Source organism: Grampus griseus (genome assembly GCF_964374135.1).
Source record: "Grampus griseus genome assembly, chromosome: 2".
NCBI classification, from domain to species: domain Eukaryota; kingdom Metazoa; phylum Chordata; class Mammalia; order Artiodactyla; family Delphinidae; genus Grampus; species Grampus griseus.
The window spans coordinates 120,987,404-121,009,060 of NC_139018.1; the positions used below are offsets into that span (position 1 = coordinate 120,987,404).

Consider the following 21,657-nt stretch of genomic DNA (forward strand, 5'->3'; position numbering starts at 1 on the left):
TTGCTAGGCCCTTTTGGGCTTTTCCAGCCATGCTAAAAAACCGGTTGCATCCCAGGTGGAAAGGCCCCATGTTGACTAGCATCTTCTTTGGGTGTCCAGTGCAGGGGCAAAGCCGCGGTCAATCTGCTCTCTGGAGCTTCCTGAAAAAAATGCAGACTTTGGCGCCCAGCTTGGAACCCACTCTCAGTTTGGAAATGTGGAAAGAGGGGCTGTTGACTCAGATCCAAGTGTGAATGGTTCCTTCATAAAGGAACCACCTTTCTGACCCTTAGTTTGCTCACCTAGACAGGATGTACCCTGCAGGTGTGTGTCGAGGGCCTGGGTGCTGCCAGGCTGATGGAGGATGGGAGGAAAGGCAGGCAGACCCTTGGGGCTCAGGGAGAAATGGGGCCCACGCAGCACTGTTAGCACAGGTGCCGCAGCTGTCACGGGGTGGGGCGGGGACTCCCTTCTCCGGGGGAGGGAAGCCTATTTCAATTTGCTTAAAACTCTATTCTGCTAATAAACTTGACTTTAAAAGATTGGAATCTGCATCCAGTCTTATTTTTTAAGTATACAAATGATAAATAATGTGTAAGGAAAAATAAGATAAACGATTAGCAGGTATCATCTTGGGATGGTGGGGTTGCAGGGTTTTAATTTTCTTCTCTATACTTTTCCATCTTTTGTAAGAGCTCTGTAATGAATGTGTATTACTTCAGCATAAATAGAAAAGCTGTGCTCTGGGGAAATGCTGGAGTATATTTGGAAGTGCTCCATGAATTCTATTTTCCACACATGCCAACCGTCCCAACCATCAGATTGGTATATGAATAAGGGTATCATTTCTTCTTATGTAAATCATATAAACCATATTTTTGACTTTTTTTTTTTTTTCCTTTAAAGGATGAGAAGAACCAAGTGTTGACCACCAACATTTGGCTGCAAATGGTAAGTTGCGACCATGGCTTCCTGCTCTTGCTTCCACGATGCCTGTGCTGGAATCACAGTGAAGGTCCCGTAGGACAAGCCAGGACTGTCCTCCCACCTTCATGTATGCAGTGAACCAGACCACCCCGCCTTTGCATGTCCTGCACTACACCCTGCAAGGCAGAAATATGCATAAGTTATAAGATGCAGGTCTGCATGTGCATGTCCACAGTCTGTACCCTAACTGGTCCCTAGGGCTAGGGAGTGTGTGCCCTGCTCCCCCTGGTTCCAGCCATGCACGTCTGAATGCGACAGAGTGACACCTAAGCCAGAGGCCTTCACACTTCCTGCTCCAGTGACACCCGCAAGAATTTTGAGAAGCTGTATTTTTTCATTCATGTATTTTAACCTTGACATCTAAAGTTCTAACCTCAGATTAATTAACTACAAATTATGTTACTTCCATCCAATTGTAAAATGGACATTTAAAAATAAAACTGTCAGTCTCTATTTTAAATTGAATCTATTTAAATGCCATATAATTTGACACCCATATCATTAATTAAAAAAAATATACACACAAGCCCTTCTTTAACTGGTTGGTATTTTACATAGTCCCATTTTCTCTCTGCACTTATATTTCTATTCCACTTTCCACACAGAATTTTATCCAAATGTGATATAACTTTATGTTTGAAACTCTATTATTAATCATTCTGCCTTGGTTTTCTCAAATGTAAATATTTACATAAAAATTATTCCTTCAGAAAATAAGTGTTAAGAATTTTTCGTCTGGATCGATTTAGGATTATAGTGATTAATGCTACATAATTCCTCAAGGTGACACTTAATTACAAATTTTAATAAATAATTATTAAACATAAAAAATTGGAAATCTACCTCTCTACAAAAGATGAGGCTTTGGAAGAGATTGGTTCAAGGTGGCGGAGTAGAAGGATGTGCTCTCACTCCTTCTTGTGAGAACACCAAAAGCACAACTAACTGCTGAACAATCATCGACAGGAAGACACTGGAACTCACAAAAAAAGATACCCCACATCCAAAGACAAAGGAGAAGCCACAGTGAGATGGTAGGAGGGACACAATCACAATAAAATCAAATCCCATAACTGCTGGTTGGGTGACTCACAAACTGGAGAACACTTATACCACAGAAGTCCACCCACTGGAGTGAAGGTTCTGAGCCTCACTTCAGGCTTCCAAACCTGGGCGTCTGGCAAGGGAGGAGGAATTCCTAGAGAATCAGACTTTGAAGGCTAGCAGGATTTGATTGCAGGACTTCAACAGGACTGGGGGAAACAGAGACTCCACCCTTGGGGGGCACACACAAAGTAGTGTGTGCGTCGGGACCCACGGAAAGGAGCAGTGACCCTGTAGGAGACTGAACCAGACCTACCTGCTGGTGTTGGAGGGTCTCCTGCAGAGGCAGGGGGGTGGCTCTGTCTCACCATTAGGACAAGGACACAGGCAGCAGAAGTTCTGGGAAGTACTCCTTGGTGTGCAACCTCCCAGAGTCTGCCATTAGCCCCACCAAAGAGCCCGGGTAGGCTCCAGTGTTGGGTCGCCTCAGGCCAAACAACCAGCAAGGAGGGAACCCAGCCCCACCCATCAGAAGACAAGTAGATTAAAGTTCTACTGAGCTCTTCCCACCAGAGAAACAGCCAGCTCTACCCACCACCAGTTCTTCCCATCAGGAAACTTGCACAGGCCTCTTAGGTAGCCTCATCCACCAGAGGGCAGACAGCAGAAGCAAGAAGAACTACAGTCCTGCAACCTGTGGAATAAAAACCACATTCACAGAAAGACAGACAAGATAAAAAGGCAGAGGGCTATGTACCCGATGAAGGAACAAGATAAAGCCCCAGGAAAACAACTAAATGAAGTGGAGATAGGCAACCTTCCAGAAAAAGAATACAGAATAATGATAGTGAATATGATCCAGGACCTCGGAAAAAGAATGGAGGCAAAGATCGAGAAGATGCAAAAAATATTTAACAAAGATCTAGAAGAATTAAAGAACAAACAAACAGAGATGAACAATTAAATAACTGAAATGAAAAATACACTAGAAGGAATCAATAGCAAAATAACTGAGGCAGAAGAACGGATAAGTGACCTGGAAGACAAAATGGTGGAATTCACTGTTACAGAACAGTATAAAGAAAAAAGAATGAAAAGAAATAAAGACGGCCTAAGAGACATCTGGGACAACATTAAACGCAACAACATTCACATTATAGCAGTTGCAGAAGGAGGAGAGAGAGAGAAAGGACCTGAGAAAATATTTGAAGAGATTATAGTCGAAAACTTCCCTAACATGGGAAAGGAAATAGCCACCCAAGTCCAGGAAGCGCAGCGAGTCCCATACAGGATAAACTGAAGGAGAAACACAGCGAGACACATAGTAATCAGATTGGCAAAAATAAAAGGCAAAGAAAAATTATTGAAAGCAGCTAGGGAAAAACAACAAATAACATACATGGGAACTCCCATAAGGTTAACAGCTGATTTCTCAGCAGAAACTCTACAAGCCAGAAGGGAGTGGCATGATCTACTTAAAGTGATGAAAGAGAAGAACCTACAACCAAGATTACTCTACCAGGCAAGGATCTCATTCAGATTCTATGGAGAAATCAAAAGCTTTACAGACAAGCAAAAGCTAAGAGAATTCACCACCAAACCAGCTCTACAACAAATGCTAAAGGAACTTCTCTAAGTGGGAAACACAGAGAAGAAAAGGGCCTAAGAAGCCAAACCCAACACAATTAAGAAAATGGTAATAGGAACATACATATTGATAATTACCTTAAACGTGAATGGATTAAATGCTCCAACCAAAAGACACAGGCTTGCTAAATAGATACAAAAACAAGACCCATATATATGCTGTTTACAAGAGATCCACTTCAGACCTAGGAACACATACAGACTGAAAGTCAGGGGTTGGAAAAAGATATTCCATGCAAGTGGAAATCAAAAGAAAGCTGGAGTAGCTATACTCATATCAGATAAAATAGACTTAAAAATAAAGAATGTTACAAGAGACAAGGAAGGGCACTACATAATGATCAAGGGATCAATCCAAGAAGAAGATAGAACTTATAAATGTGTATGCACCCAACATAAGAGCACCTCAATACATAAGACAACTGCTAACAGCTCTAAAAGAGGGAACCGACAATAACACACTAATAGTGGGAGACTTTAAAACCTCACTTAAACCAATGGACAGATCATCCAAACAGAAAATTAATAAGGAAACAGAAGCTTTAAGTGACACAATAGACCAGATAGATTTAATTGATATTTATAGGACATTCCATCCAAAAACGGCAGACTACACTTTCTTCTCAAGTGCGCATGGAACATTCTCCAGGATAGATCACATCTTGGGTCACAAATCCAGCCTCAGTAAATTTAAGAAAATTGAAATCATGTCAAGCATCTTTTCTGACCACTACGCTATGAGATTAGAAATAAATTACAGGGAAAAAAACGTAAAAAACACAAACACATAGAGGCTAAATAATACATTACTAAATAACCAAGAGATCACTGAAGAAATCAAAGAGGAAATCAAAAAATACCTAGAGACAAATGACAATGAAAACATGACTATCAAAAACCTATGGGATGCAGCAAAAGCAGTTCAAAGAGGGAAGTTTATAACTATACAAGCCTACCTTAGGAAACAAAATTTTCAAATACTCTAACTTTACATCTAAAGGAACTAGAGAAGGAAGAACAAACAAAACTCAAAGTTAGCAGAAGGAAAGAAATCATAAAGATCAGAGCAGAAATAAATGAAGTAGAAACAAAGAAAATAGCAAAGATCAATAAAAGTAAAAGCTGGTTCTTTGAGAAGATAAACAAAATTGATAAACCATTAGCCAGACTCATTAAGAAAAAGAGGGAGAGGACTCAAATCAATAAACTTAGAAATGAAAAAGGAGAAGTTACAGCAGACACTGCAGAAATACAAAGCATCCAAAGAGACTACTACAAGCAACCCTATGCCAATAAAATGGACAACCTGGAAGAAATGGATAAATTCTTAGAGAAGTATATCCTTCCAAGACTGAACGAGGAAGAAATAGAAAATATGAACAGACCAAACACAAGTAATGAAGTTGAAACTGTGGTTAAAAATCTTCCAACAAACAAAAGTCCAGGACCAGATGGCTTCACAGGCGAATTCTATCAAACATTTAGAGAAGAGCTAACACCCATCCTTCTCAAACTCTTCCAAAAAATTGCAGAAGAAGGAGCACTCCCAAACTCATTTTATGAGGCCAGCATCACCCTGATACCAAAACCAGGCAAAGATACTACAAAAAAAGAAAATTACAGACCAATATCACTGATGAATATAGATGCAAAAATCCTCAAAAAAATACTAACAGAATCCAACAACACATTAAAAGGATCATACACCATGGTCAAGTGGGATTTATCCCAGGGATGCAAGGATTTTTCAATATACTCAAGTCAATCAATGTGATACACCATATTAACAAATTGAAGAATAAAAACCATATGATCATCTCAATAGACACAGAAAAAGCTTTTAACAAAATTCAACACCTGTTTATGATAAAAGCTCTCCAGAAAGTGGGCATAGAGGGAACCTACTTCAACATAATAAAGGCCATATATGACAGATCCATAGCAAACATCATTATCAATGGTGAAAAACTAAAAGCATTTCCTGTAAGATCAGGAACAAGACAAGGGTGTCCACTCTCACCACTATTATTCAACATAGTTTCTGGAAGTCGTAGCCATGGCAATCAGAGAAGAAAAAGAAATAAAAGGAATACAAATTGGAAAAGGAGTAAAACTGTCACTGTTTTCAGATGACATGGTACTATACATAGAGAGTCCTAAAGATGCCACCAGAAAACTACTAGAGCTAATCAATGAATTTGGTAAAGTAGCAGGATACAAAATTAATGCACAGAAGTCTCTTGTATTCCTATACACTAATGATGAAAAATCTGAAAGAGAAATTAAGGGAACACTCCCATTTACCACTGCAACAAAAAAAATAAAATACCTAGGAATAAACCTACCTAGGGTGACAAAAGACCTGTACGCAGAAAACTATAAGATGCTGATGAAAGAAATTAAAGATGATACAAACAGCTGGAGAGATATACCATATTCTTGGATTGGAAGAATCAATATTGTGATAATGACTATACTACCCAAAGCAATCTGCAGATTCAATGCCATCCCTATCAAATTACCAATGGCATTTTTTTACTGAACTAGAACAAAAAATCTTTAAATTTGTATGGAGACACAAAAGACCCCGAATAGCCAAAGCACTCTTGAGGGAAAAAAACGGATCTGGAGGAATCAGAGTCCCTGACTTCAGACTATACCACAAAGCTACAGTAATCAAGACAATATGGTACTGGCACAGAAACAGAAATATAGATCAGTGGAACAAGATAGAAAGCCCAGAGATAAACCCAGGCACCTATGGTCAACTAATCTATGACAAAGGAGGCAAAGATATACAATGGCGAAAAGACAGTCTCTTCAATAAGTGGTGCAGGGAAAACTGGACAGCTACATGTGGAAGACTGAAATTAGAACACTCCCTAACACCATACACCAAAATAAACTCAAAATGAATTTGAGACCTAAATGTAAGACTGGACACTATAAAACTCTTAGAGGAAAACACAGGAAGAACACTCTTTGATATAAATCACAGCAAGATCTTTTTTGATCCACCTCTTAGAGTAATGGAAATAAAAACAAAAATAAACAAATGGTATCTAATGAAACTTCAAAGCTTTTGCACAGCAAAGGAAACCATAAACAAGATGAAAAGACAACCCTCAGAATGGGAGAAAATATTTGCAAACGAATCAACGGAGATAGGATTTATCTCCAAAATATATAAACAACTCATACAGCTCAATGTTAAAGAAATAAACAACCCAATCCAAAAATGGGCAGAAAACCTAAATAGACTTTTCTTCAAAGAATACAAACTGTTGGCCAAAAAGCACATGAAAAGCTGCTCAGCATCACTAATTATTAGAGAAATGCAAATCAAAACTACAATGAGGTATCACCTCACAGCAGTTAGAATGGGCATCATCAGAAAATCTACAGACAAGAAATGCTGGAGAGGGTGTGGAGAAAAGGGAACCCTTTTGTACTGTTTGTGGGAATGTAAATTGATACAGCCACTATGCAGAATAGTATTGAGGTTCCTTAAAAAACTAAAAATAGAATTACCGTATGACCCAGCAATCCCACTACTGGGCATATACCCAGAGAAAACCATAATTCAAAGAGACACATGCCCCCCAATGTTTATTGCAGCTCTATTTACAATAGCCAGTTCATGGAAGCAACCTCAATGCCCATCGACAGATGAATGGATAAAGGAGAAGTGGTACATATGTACAATGGAGTATTACTCAGCCATAAAAGGGAACGAAATTGGGTCATTTGTAGAGACGTGGATGGATCTAGAGACTGTCATACAGAGTGAAGTAAGTCAGAAAGAGAAAAACAAATATCGTATATTAATGCATATATGTGGAACCTAGAAAAATGGTACAGATGAACTGGTTTGCAGGGCAGAAACTGAGACACAGATGTAGAGAACAAACGTATGGACACCAACGGGGGAAAGTGGTGTGGTGGTGGTGGTGGTGATGTGATGAATTGGGAGATTGGGATTGACGTGTATACACTGATGCATATAAAATGGTTGACTAATAAGAGCCTGCTGTATAAAAAAAGAAAAAAAAAGAAAAAAAGATGGGGCTTTATTTTAAATTCATTAATGTATTCATAGATGACATTTTTATTGCTAAAACTGAGACATCGATACAGATTTCACTATCAATTCTATAACTTTTAAAAATAGATGTAGTAACGTATAGTTCAGAATGAAAGGTACTTTGTAACAACAGGTTTATTCAGTTCCTTGAACTTCTTACAGATTACATGCCAAAAATAATGAGTTTTCATCAACGTGTATCAGTGGACAACTTGATTAGTTTCTCCTTCAATTTTGCTGAAAACAAAGAATTTAAAGAATTAAAATGCATCTGACCTTTGAAAGTATTTGTCACCCAAATTTTTAACAAAATTGACATAGACACTGGTATTTTGAATGGACTTTTTCTTGCTTCTTGGGTCAGTGTCCCTAGGTAAGAGTTGAGAAAAGGGAAATAGGTCTTTATTTGTGAAGTGGGAGGGGGATACTTCAACATGGAGGCAAAGGATGCTCCCAGGCAATTCTTGGGCAGGTGAGTTTTAGTTGGCTACAAGTGGATATTGAGGGATAGAAAACAGAAAATGGATTTACTTCACACTGTCTGCTGTTTGTCCCAGGGGTACCCTTAGCTACGTCTCAGACCCCTTGCAGAACTTTCCTGTAGTGAATAAAGTAGGAACCTTTGAGAGTCTCCCCTGCAGGATTTAAAGCAACGTTCTTCAGTGTGTGGATCCCACCTGCACACCTGTGCCCGCCGACTCCAGCTTCCCTCCTTTTGCCAGGGGTACAGGGTCTGTGTTCCCCTGGAAGCCAGCCCTTCCTCAGTGGGCTTGGCTCTGTCTCCTGGCACCTGCTGAGAGCTGGGCTTTCACAACTGCCCCTATCGCCTGGAGCATCATAATAGTGTCTGTGAGCCACTCATTAGCATACAGACATGATGCAGTCTGTCCCCATAAATCCGCCCGGTGACTTCCTGGTTCCTCTTAACCTTTATGGCAAGGCTCCCCTGAGCAGTGACCCCTGCCCTACTGTCCTCAATCTCTCCACTTGCATTCTCACTTAAACTCACCTTCATCTGGCTGTGTGTAAGCAAAGCACTAACCCCCAGGTTACTACATATTATGAGTAATGTTTTTACCCAGTTTATTTTGATGAGAATTTTCAACTATACCAAGAAGTTGAATTTATAGCACGCACCCATATACCTGCCTCCTGGATTCTATAATTAGCATTTTACTATACTTGCTTTATCCCATATCTGGGAATCTATTCATCTAGTTTATTTTTAAATGCAGCTCAAAGTAGAATAGTGGACAGTGGTGCCCTTTCACCCACATATTTCATGGAGATCTCAAGAGTTCAGAGGGTTTTTTTTCTTTCTTTCAAGGTAAAGTATTTGCATACAATGCAATGCACAGATTCTAAGAGTGTATCTGTCAATAAATTGCCAGTAATGCCTTCAGGTCTGCAGCCCCCGCCCCCATCCCCTGCATTCAGGACTGTCATGTAAGGTATAGCTCTGGGAATCCTGGGGCATAATGCAAATGTTTCCTTTTTTACATAAAACTGCTTGTTTCCCAAGCCCTCTAAAGTGCAGAGCTGCTGTGGACAATTTTCTCATGGAGAGAGAGAGACACTGAATTTGCCCCTGGCATGTGAGGTCATGTTTCCCTGAGTCTCTGTTTCTTAGCCCTCAGTAAGTGATTGATCTTCAGCAATGTATATTATTTGGTGATTTTTACAAGGGTGTTGGTTTCCAGGAAAAATGTAACTGGATTATTACTTACTGCATTGAGTTCAGGTTCTCCATAAATAAACATCCTTGCTTTGGAGGATGTCACCAGAGGCCTCTAAATTTCTTTCAAGCACAGTGTATTTCTAATTAAGACTTGCATTTGCAGAGGCACCTGCAGCTTCATTTGTTTTAAAACTCACTTTTTAATCTCATGTACCTATTCAACTAATCTTTTCAAGCACCTGCTTTGTGGAAAGCATTGAACTAGGCCATGTAAGGGGGGCCCAGAAAAGGATGAGACCCAGTTTCTACTTGCAAACCATTTCCAATCCGGCTGTGTAATTTACGCTCTAAAGAAGATTCAAATATCAAGACCAAGTACCTCCCTAGAGAATTGGCAGGAGGCAGGCTAGCTGTGTAGACCGTGGAGTTGGCAGGTGGGAGAAATCTCTGCTTTACAGAAACGGGAGGGAGAGGAGGAAAGGCACAAACTCTTCTGAATGTGATGATCAGGGAGCCCGAGTGTCTCTAGGTGTGACCTTGCTAATTAGTGCTTCTTTTCCAGGTGGAAAACAAGTTGGGTGCCTTCGTAGCGCATGTCCTTATAAAGCTGGGTGGCACATTTATCTGGCACCTGTAGCTCATGGAGCAGTTGTAACAGTAGCTCCCAGCTGAATTTTAAGGAATCACAAGTATCTTGGATTTAGAGCAGACCTTAAAAGTTATCTAACCTCTGCCCTACCCAGTGTTTCCATCTGGAAAGCCATGGCATTCCTATTGTGGCCATAGCATGGCCAATGGGGAACTCAGATGTCACCCCGACAAGGCTTGGGAGCTGCCCCAGAGCCATGTGTAAGACGACCACCTTGATTCCTGCTCTTTGTGTTCTCCCAACTGGTGACCAGCCTCGCCTGCCCCAGCTATGGGGACAGACAAGAAGTGAGGCTCCATGCTGAAGACGGTCAAGGCCAGAGTCCCCAGGGAGGGAGGGCAGAAATGTGGACAGGAGGGGACAGAGGACCCAGGAAATTGCTCTCAGCAACTGGTTTTTCTCTCCTCTCATTTCATGTTGCTGAATTCCTGTTCTGAAAACCTGAATCCACATAATCTTTTCTCTAGGTATTTCAACTCTGAGGTCAATATTACACAAATGATGGATTTTCTATACATTCAAAAAGAGAAACAGAGAAAACATTCTCTTTGACCTACAGTTTGTTGATTGTGTTTTCCTTTCTCTTACCTGCCCTTGATTTGTAGGACTTTCCAGTTATTTAGATAACCTGAAGGAAGAGAACGTGTCTGATCTTTCTGTTTACCTCTATCTTCACAGGACGAGGAAGCAGTTAGTGTATTTTCTCGGCAGATTAGTTTTATCATTTGGGGAGGCCTGTCAGACATAATCTGATTTAATCTACGAGAAGCCATTTCAGTTTCTAAAGAGACATTTGAGCCATCCAGAGACTTGTAGTTGCTTTAAAAAAAAATCTGTTGTCTTTAATTTTGGAATTTTGACCATTCTTCTGGTTTCAGGTTTCCCATCCTTCTTATGCTTATCTTTTACCTCCTAATTCTAATGATGGATTAGATTCTAAACCATATTTATTTCTAAAATGCTTACTTCTTCATTTCTGCATTCTTTATCACTTTTCTCTGACAAATAGAAATGCCATACGTTATTCTCATAGATGAGATGTCGGTGGCTTGCTTAGGGCCATAAGAGTAACCCACAGGTAAGGGTGGTGTTTCAATCACTGTGTCCCACTGAAAGAAGAAAGTTTTAGGGCAGAAGGAAGGAGGAGGCCCACTCTCTTCCTCTGATCAAAACAGTTGACGGAAAGAATGTTCAGAGCATGTGTGTGTGAGGTGTTTCCTGACACCAGGCACTTGGCGTCTGCCCATCCAATAGCTGGTTCTGTGATTCTCGGGACTCGACCTTGGTGTCCAGCAGTTCAGTTTTATTCTGAGTTAGCGTGCAGTCCCTCGAGGTAAGGGCTCAGTCCCACAAACCGTCCCCACTTGAGACACAAACTGCAGATGGGGGAGCCAGGCAACCCACACTTCTGTCCAGCTGAGTTCAAATTGGACGTTCCCACCACACCCCGCTTGGGTACAGTATTTTCCTAGAACAGCTCCTGGAACTCAAGAGAAACCTTCATCTATGTTTCCAATTTATTATAAAGGATGCAGCTCATGCACAGCTGAAGGAGGAGATGCCAGGGCAGGTATGAGGCGAGAAGTAGAACTTCTGTCTCCCCTCCCCAGCCACTGTGTCCCTGCACCTTGATGTGGTCACCAGCCTTGTTTTTTGTTTTTTTTTTCCTGCTCCAACAGCATCATTTGTTTATTTATTTATTATTAATTTTTATTGGAGTATAGTTGCTTTACAATGTCAGCCTTATTGTTCAGAGTTTCATAACCCAGTCTCCAGCCTCTCTTCTCTTCCCAGAGATAGGGGTGGGGTGGGGATAAGGGTTCCCACCCTCTAATGCAGGGTTGATCTTTCCGGTGACCAGAGGCATTCTGCTGGCCTGAGGCTGACTAGGGGCCCCACCCTAAGACAACTCATTAGTATAAAAAATATGCTTAAAAGACATCTGATCACTCAGGAAGTTCCCAGGGTTTTAGGAGCTCTGTGCCAGGAACCAAGGAAAAAGACCAAATATATTTCTTATTATACCATACTGTATTTTTTTTTAATGAAGTAAACTTTCCCTTTCTTCTCTTTCATTCACTTGCTCTCACTCTCTGCTTTCTTTCTTTCTTGCATTAAATATTTCCATGCAAGTGTGCACACACACATTTAAAAAGAGTTTCCTGTGGGCCCAAGGCAGGTTGTAATAGGGCCAGTTCTCAGACCCCTGAAAGAGTGGGATTCTTACTGTGCATCTTAGATCAAGGGCCCCTTCCTCCCCTGCGTTTCCCCTTAAGCGTCCCATGTAATCGTATCTTGATGACTTAATGAGAAGGAATCACACAGAAATAGGGAGAGAATGCAAAGTGCAGCCTCTTCTGACGGGAAGCTCTGGGAGGGTTGGCGTTTCTAGGTTCATGCCTGTTTCCAGGTGCCCATGTGTGGAAGCCGTGCCAGCTGCTGTCTGTTTGCTCAGTGCCTCTGCCTTGCCGGGGCTTGCAATCTGAGTGGACAGTCAGTACTTTGGAGGATAGAAACTCCCCCCCACCCCACTTGTTTATGGGCCCCTTTCTACATCCATTCTTTTTTTTTTTTTTTTTTCTTTTGTGGTATGCGGACCTCTCACTGTTGTGGCCTCTCCCGTTGCGGAGCACAGGCTCCAGACACACAGGCCCAGTGGCCATGGCTCACAGGCCCAGCCGCTCCGCGGCACGTGGGATCTTCCCGGACTGGGGCATGAACCCGTGTTCCCTGCATCGGCAGGCGGACCCTCAACCACTGCACCACCAGGGAAGCCCCTCCACATCCATTCTTAAGAAATCTTCATGCAAATCCAGGACAACGCAGCACCAAGGTTCCTGCTCCATCCACCTCCTGACACTGAGCTGGCCCTTGCTCTCTCCACCTTTGGCTGCAGCTCAGTTATTACAGTTCTCATGTCCTCTGAGATTTTGTGAAAGGGAGGGTTCCCTCTTCCTTTTAAAGCCATCATGTATCACGTGCCTCCCAGGGCCATGTGACTTACCTGCTGTGACACTATCTCATTGCATCCTTACAGAGCCTGATGAGGTGTGACACATATGAGCAAACTGCAGCACAGAGAGGGTGGTTTACCTGCTAGAGCTCAGTTCTTCTCTGCCGGAACCTTGGTACAAACCCGCCTGTCTGATTCCAAAGCTCCCGGTAGCCCCCCTTTCTGCCGTGAGGGTGGGAGAGACCCAGCTTGGCTTTGGACTAAGGAAGAGCCCCAGAAGGGCAGTGCCTTCAGGGATGATGAGCAGCCCACCTTGTTGGGGTGCAGAATCTGCCTGTGCAGACAGATTGGATGGGAAGAACCAACCACGGTAGAGCCCAGGAGTCACCCAGCTTGAAGTCAAATAATGCCGTTCTGAATCCTGATCCAGTGACCAGCAAAAAATATATCACTTCTCTGGGCCTCAGATTTCTCTTGTAAATAGGGATAGTAATGCTGGCATCCTGGCATCCTGGTGAGCATGGTACACATAGCAGACACTGAGTGAGCAGGATGGCCGGGATACATGCCCTGGGGCACAGGGAGCTGGGGAGACAGGAGGGGTGAGGAATTGCCAGGGAGGCTTCCTGCAGCTCAGATCAGGTACCCTTAGGAGAGGTTTGAGTTTGACCAACAGAGTGCTCCCTCTTCCCTGCTTCCCCTTGCCCTGTGGCCATCATTTCAGCAGGCAGAGGAGATGGGTGTCTGCCTGTCACACCTACCTTCCTGGGCAGTTCTTGGGGCACTGGGGCCCTGAGCAGCATGGTGGGGAAGGTGACAGTGTAAGGCTCTGTGATAATCAGCTGCCAGAGAAGCATCCCAGGGCTGGATATGAGGACTTGGTCAGGAAAGCACAGATGTTGGGCACATAAAGGCTTATGCCCAGAGCAAGGGAGAGGAAAGAAGGGAGCGCTGGGCAAATGGGGCAGAGTTGGAGCTGCTGGAGTGGACACAGCATGGCTGGTACCCAGGCCTTCCTGCAAAACCGCTCGAACAGGTCTGGCTCTTTCTGGGTGCTGCGCTGTCCTGTCACAGCAGGGTGAGGGTGGGAGAGACCCTCCCCAGCTGCACATGTCTAATTAGAAACATCAGCCTGGTGGATCTCTATCCTAAATGCCCCAGATGATACTTCAGCACGTTAGGTAGCAATACACCCTCCTTTCCATGGTCCATGGCTGTGAAATGCTGTTACTTGCCTGCATATTCCTTCTTGCCTGACTTCAGGTAGGCCCAGAACTGGGATGCTTGCCTGCCCTTTCCAGAGGATGGTGGGATCTCTGGGACATGCCCTTTGACCCCTGCTGCAAGTTTCAGTAGCTCTAGACCCACAGCCCCTTGGCTGCAATTCTCAAATCTCAGCAACTCTGAACGTGACAGGATTTTTGGTTTGGTTTTGTTTTTATAACTTTACATCAAACTGATATTGATATGCATTTATTTTCTCAGTAAAAATATGCATGTTTTGCTGCAGAAATAATGATTGATTATAGGGAGCTGTCCCTGGACCAGCTTGGGGTGTTGCATCACATACCTTTTTAATCTGAGAAAGTTTGAGCTCCAGAGCAGGTGGCCCCAGGGGGACTGAATACAGGATGGGGGCCTTTACTGGGTCTGCTCTGATTATGCACACCTGTAGGAGCTGATGAGTCCAAACCCAGCAGCCCTGCGGTCCTGGCTGGGTGGTGCTGGTTGTCCAGCAGTGCAGGTGGGGTCCTACCTGGGCAGTCTTTACAGAGCTAGTGGACCCCAGGTAGCTCTGGGGTGCACAGTCCTGGCGCGGAGGACCCCAGACATGGGCCTTCATCTCACAAAGATCCCTCAAGAGCCAATTTCAGGCCTAGCCCCAAAGAGATGCACCTGTGTTCACGTGTTTATAAATATTTCCTGTACCCTCATGTGCTGATTCATTGTTTTACTGCCAGCACCCATGTTTGCATTTTTGAGTTGTGGTGTCAGAAGCACTATTCCTACATGAAAATAATAATTCAAATCCAAAAACAGTGCCTTAGAAATTTCTGAGAGGTACCCCCGCAGCTGCACGAAGTTGTTTCATGGAAATAAATATTCTTCATTTTTCCAGCTTGGTTCTTGTTCTAATTGCAATAATGAATTTATTTGTCCAAAGTGTCTTTACAATGGAAAACTTTGAAGGCAAAACAGTTCTTCATTTGGCTAGGAAAGAACCCATCTGCTATGGGAGGGGAAGGCTCGGGGGCATTCAGTGAACTGGAATTAACTTTAATGCTACCCTCTGACTGTGGTCATGGTGACAGCAGGATCTTAAATGTGATTTTTTTGCTATTCATGGTCATTTTGTAAGGGGTTATTTAATTCCCAGTTTCCATATATTTTACAGATAGCAACTCAATTATGTAAATAAGTGTCTGGAACTCTTTTTGGTTTTGAACTTATCTAATAATCTCTTATAAGATATATTAGCAGGCAAGGAAGCAAAGTGCTGCTAATGCCGCCCTCTGTGTTTGTCAGTCTTGGATGGATCACTATTTACAGTGGAATATGTCAGAGTATCCAGGCGTGAAGACGGTTCGTTTCCCAGATGGCCAGATTTGGAAGCCAGACATTCTCCTCTACAACAGGTAAGCACGGTGGACAAAGCAGAAAAATGAGTTTATTTTTGGACGTGTTTAACAATCAAACATATTTGAGTATTTTATAGCAATGCCAGTACATTATCTGTAACTTGGGACTGTGGATCCCCACGAGGCTTTGTAGGAAGCATCTCTGTCCCACGTCCAGCGTTCTCTGTCCTGGCACGCAGGCCTGCAGCACCCAGCACACTGCCCCCGACGGCCATGTCCACAGGGCTGTGCATTACAGGTGTGTAGGTACTTGTGTGCATGTTGGCACTGAGACATTTTTGCTTGTGGCCATACCTTTGCCCCTGAATGACAGCAGTTACAGTCACAGCATGAGAAGTTGCTGGTCAACGGGACTCATGGCTGGAGTCCACTTTCTGGGACCCAGGTCCTCATTTGATGCAGTGTCCTTTGGGCATTGGGAGAGCCCTGTGGGGCAGCTGAGCACAGGAGACTGTCATCTCTAGCCACACTCAGAAGCTTGTACCTGACAGAAGACAGACAGATAGCAGTCATGTTCTAATAAATGTAGTCCTTCTCCTGAGGTCAGGAAAGGAAGGATTCATTAGTCATCCAAAGCTGTCTGATTTGTAGAGTGGAAGCCCAGAAGGCAGATATCCAGGTAGGGTAAATTTCTAGAAGCATTAAATTATTTGCTAAACTGCATAGTCACAAAAGGGAACCCAGCACCTTTCTTTCTAATAAGGCTTAGGATGGGATAACCAGCTTAATATACAAGAAAGATATTTCCTAGTGATGGCTGCTGCCTCTGGTCCCACCTGGACAAGAAGGAAGCCAAGTACCCTTCTGACTCAGGAAACAGTGCTGCCATCGGCCACTGCCCCACGGTCACCCCCCCGGGACCAGCTGTTGTGTTTGTCCTGCACTGGCTCCTTCCAGAAGGCTGGGTATTCCGAGTCTTGTTTTCCCTTTTAATTGTTTTTCTTTCTTACTGACATCACATTTCATTTGAATCCTTGGGCCTGTCTCTAGAAGACTACACCTCTTCTGATTTGCTGCCACTCTTCAGTTTCTTAAATTAGTTCAGGCAGCTGAGCTTTGAAAGATGTCTCAGGTCAGAGTAAGTGATCCCAACTGAGTAGAAGCACAGGAGTCCCCATGCCTTCTCCTTGGCTCATCTGTTTCCTGGGGGTGGCTATGTTAGTTGCCCAGGGCTGCTAGAACAAAATACCGCAGACTGGTTGACTTAAACAACAGAAATTTATTTTCTCAGAGAAATTTATTTTCTCTTGGAGGCTGGAAGTCCCAGATCCAGGTGTCTGCAGGGTTGGTTTCTCCTGAGGCCTCTCTCCTTGGCTTGCAGATGGCCACCTTCTCCCTATGTCCTCACAAGGTCTTCCCTCTGTGTGTGTCTGTGTCCTCATCTCTTCTTATAAAGACATTAATCATGTTGGATTAGGGCCTATTCTAGTGACCTCATTTTAACTTAGTTACCTCTTTAAAGACTATCTCCAAATACAGTTTCGCTCAGAGATACTTGGGCATGTGGATTAGGACTTCAACCGATGACTTTTGGGGGAACACAATTCAGCCTATTACAGGGGCATTGCCGTTGACTGCTTAAGGACAAAGGGTTAGGATTGAACAAGTCTGGGTGTAAATCTTAACCATAATGTTTACTATGTCTGTAAGTCTCAGATTCCTCCTTTGCCCGGTGGGGGAAATGCCAGCCTCGCAGAGTTTGGAAGGATGACTGCAGATGTACATGGCATGCTTGGGTGGTACTTGGCAAAGAGTAAACATTCACTAATGGCAGTCATGTGCTCACAGGCCTGATGATGAGGATTTCTGCTTCAAGTAAGACGGGTTTGACAATTTAAAAAGAAATACCAATAATGTTTTCCATTATTCTCAATTCAGTTTTTTTATCTGAAATCAAGAATAAATACTATAATATGGTAGAATCTTAAGAATGAGGCTTTAAGAGATGGGTCTTATGGCTTATCTGTAAGACCTTAAACACCAATAAATAAAATGTTTGGAGTTCTGGGGCTTCCCTGGTGGCGCAGTGGTTGAGAGTCCGCCTGCCGATGCAGGGGACACGGGTTCATGCCCCGGTCCGGGAAGACCCCACATGCCACAGAGCGGCTGGGCCCGTGAGCCATGGCCGCTGAGCCTGCGTGTCCAGAGCCTGTGCTCCGCAATGGGAGAGGCCACAGCAGTGAGAGGCCCGCGTACCAAAAAAAAAAAAAAAATGTTTGGAGTTCCTAATATTTTGGCTAATGAAGAGTTACCGAGTATTCTATACATACCTGAATTTCAAGGAGCAAAGATACAGCGGTCTCCGTCTGATGGATGACACCTGGGACCCGGCCCCCAGGAGTAATGCTTCCCCTTCTTCCTCTCCTGTATCCCCTGAAGCTCCAAATAGCCATCTTCCTCCTGCCTCTCAGTCCCGTATCCCTATTGAATGAGTCTGCCAGCCTCTGCCACGGGATCTGTAGAGGCTGCCTCCTCTTCTGCGTTAGTTTTCTTCCGAGAAATGAGATACAGGATTTTTTACCTGAAGTAACTGCTAACTATATGGCTGCGCGTCCACGTGAGCGCAGCGAGGGCTAAGCAGGTTACGGAAGCTATTGAAGCCAGTCGTAGACACGGCGCCAGTTATCTTTTGCTGCTTAACAAATTAACACATGACCCTGAGCTTAGTGGCTTAAGGAAGAAACACAGCGCAGATAATTTCTCGCCATGCTGTGGGCTGGCTGGGCCCGCGTGGCTGCTTGTCTGCTCCGTGAGATGCGGCGGAAGGCAACGGGCCGGGGCTCAGATGAGCTGGGATGTGGGGAAGCACTGCCAGGGCTGGCAGTGGTGGTGATGGTGCCGTGGGTGGGGGCTCAGCCGGGGCTGCACCTGTGCCAGCTCGGCTGTCTCCTCCCTCCCCGAAGGTCTTCCACGTGCCTGGCAACACAGGAGAGGCAGGAAGTGGGGGCTCCAGGGCCCTTAGGGACTGAGCGTGAGAAACCAGTCAGCCCTTTACCTGGTGGTCCTGTTGGGCAGAGTAGATCTGGGCGCAGCCTGGAGGAGGGAGGAGAAATCAGCTGTCCCCTTATCCAGGGCACCAGGGAGGGAGGCGGGGAGGCTGCCCTGGGGAGACCAGCTGTCCAGGCTGAGAGGGGACAGTGATGACACAGGAAGGTCAGAGTAAAGACTGGGAGGAGTGGAAGGACCAAAACAGATGCGCATAATGAAGGAGCACTCAGCTCAGGGCGCCTTGTGGGGCTAGGAGGAGGGGGAGACGCAGGGTGACACCGTTATCCCTGCCTCCATGGGCTAGCCTCCCTCCGCTGCCACTCCTCCTGCCGCAGTTGTGTGTGGGCCCCCCGCCACCCCCCACCCCGCAGCCTCCTCTTCCACCTGCTGTCCGTCAGCTCAGGGATGTGCCCCGACTCCCACTGTTTACACGTGCCCCCTCTCGGCATGGGACAGTCACCCTTCTCTCTGCCCCCAGACCTCAACTCGACACCCCTTTGGCTCCAGACACCTCTCTCTGTCACCTGATCTCCTAGAAGGGCGTTCCTGTGCCCAGTAGCACGCAGGTTCTGCCCCCTCTCCTGGGCACCTGGAAAGCACCTGACTAATATTTGTGCACAGATGAGATGGAAGCACGGAGGGAGGGCCCAGGTGTGAGGAGGAGCAAAGGGGATGATCCTTGTGATGCCAGTGCCGCTAAGGACAGCAAAGGGAAGAAAGGAAGGAGAGAAATCATATTGGCAGCCTGGAAAATGTGAGACTGGGTGACTGAGTCCAGAAACTGACACAGGAAGTAGCAAAAACAGGCCTGAATTCAGTAAGATCCTAACCTTCCGATACTATTCTGTTATGGAGGATTTTGAGAGATGTTGAACTTGATGCTTTCCACCAGCCAGAGGGTCTCAGAATAGTACGTTTCCTCAGTGGGTGCATGTGATAGTTCATTATGTGTGTGTGATGGGGCTGGGCGTGCTTCCTTGAGGAGGGGACGTGCCGTCCTTCTGTGTGAGCCGTGATTTGGAAGGGAGCATTGATTCAGGTCAGGGGGAAACATCACCAACATGTATGTTACATTTCTGCTTCTATTCCAGCTCAATTTTGTAGTCCAAGTGCGAGCCCCACGTGGTTCTTGAGATAGAATACATTTCCTGTGCTTTGAAGAGGCTGGGTCACTGCAAAACAGCCATCTCTGCATCATTTCTGGGATGCACTGCTTTAGTTCCCTGAGGGATGGTGAACAAGTTACCACTGCTGTCCAGCTGGCTGGGTGGCTCTGAGGAGAGGATGGGCACTGATAAAACCATCCCTGCTAGATGCTGAGCCCAGTGGTTTCTTGGTTACTTTGTTCTGCTTTACTTTAAGCTTGCAGTTCAAGGATTTGTCTGAACACAGTCTTGCTCAAAGTGAGTAGCAACTGTGGATGGCTTGTTACGATTTCCTCCCCTTTTTTGGTTTTTATCTTCTGTATGATTACGCTTATTGATGTTCTAGAATAGGGGATACAAATCAATAAAATGGTTGCCTCTGGGAGGGACATTTGACTGGAAAGGGGCATGAGGGAACTTTCTGAGATAATGGGAGTGTCTGTATCTTGACTTCATGGAGATTATGGTCACATGAATGTAATCTGCATCAAAATTCAATGAACCAGGACCTCCCTGGCAGCGCAGTGGTTAAGAATCCGCCTGCCAGTGCAGGGGACATTGATTCGATCCCTGGGCCAGGAATGTCCCACATGCCGCAGAACATCTAAGCCTGTGTGCCACAACTACTGAGCCTGCACTCTAGAGCCTGCGAGCCACAACTGCTGAAGCCTGCGTGCCTAGAGCCCATGCTCTGCAACAAGAGAAACCACCGCAATGAGAAGCCTGTGCACTGCAACGAAGAGTAGCCCCCACTCGTCACAACTAGGGAAAGCCCACGCACAGCAACGAAGACCCAATACAGCCAAAAAAAAAAAACCAAAAAATAAAATTCAATGAACCACACACCAAAAATCTGTGCTTTCTTCTTGTAAATTATAGATCAATTTGAAACGTGTAATAGGTTGAATAGCAGATGGTTCACAAATAAAGAGAAGATCAGTGAACTGGAAGGCACATTTAAGTCATTTACACAGAATGTAGGAAAGGGATGCAAAAAGATGAAAAATAAGAGAAATGTCGCGACTTGGAGAATAGAGTGAGATGTCCTTAAAATGTTTAATTGAAGTCCAAGATAGAACTAATAGAGAAAATGAGGGAAAAGCAGTGTTTAAAGAAATAATGGCTGGGAATTCTCCAGAAATTATAAAAAATACGAACCATCAGGTAAAGGAACCCCAACCAATCCTAACTGGGACAAATGGTGTTTATTGCAGTTCCTGTCTTTGCAGAACAAATCATTCCAAAATTTAAAATAAGAATCCTTGTGACTTCCCCCCCTCACTGTGGGTCAGGGATCTGGGGAGGGGTCCAGCCCGGTACTCTGACTCCAGGTCTCATGAAGTATCAGCCCAGTGCTGGCTGGGGCAGCAGTCAGCGAGGAGCCTGACTGGGGCATCCCAACAACCAAGATGGCTGGCAAATTGATTTTGGCCCTCAGTTGGGAGCCTTAATTCTTATGCACATGGGCTTCTTAATGGACTGCATGTCCTCCTGGTGTGGTGGCTGGCTTCCCTCAGAATGAGTCATGCAAGAGACTGACCAAGGGAAAAGCTACAATGCCTTTGGGCGGAATGAAAGGCCTGACTGGTATCAGCATCGCTTTTCAGAGGAAAGCCTGAGCTCCAGCAACGTCTTGGCCACCCCTGCACTGTGCAACCATGGGCGGCTGCCTCAGCCTCTCCAGGCTTCTCAGTTCTTGAGCTGTTTCTTCAGAAAATCCCATGACAATAATGGAATCTTTGTTGATGAAGGTAATTTGCTGATGTTTTTGTTGGCTCTGTATTTTTAGGACAGCGAGGGGTGTCAACCATCTCTTTCTCACAGGCTGTGCAAAACCACATTTGCACGTCTGCAGGCACCTGTC

General features: G+C 44.6%; 1 protein-coding gene across 1 annotated transcript in view; it reads left to right on the forward strand.

Annotated features, from left to right (window-relative positions):
- Positions 1 to 21,657, forward strand: part of CHRNA7 (cholinergic receptor nicotinic alpha 7 subunit) — a gene marked incomplete at both ends in the record, with an annotated part of 127,445 nt that overhangs the window by 42,902 nt on the left and 62,886 nt on the right. Inside the window, 2 exons of the mRNA XM_082648143.1 lie at positions 886 to 930; positions 15,548 to 15,657. Of these exons, the coding sequence (XP_082504269.1) occupies positions 886 to 930; positions 15,548 to 15,657 (155 nt within the window). The remainder of the gene's footprint in view (positions 1 to 885; positions 931 to 15,547; positions 15,658 to 21,657) is intronic.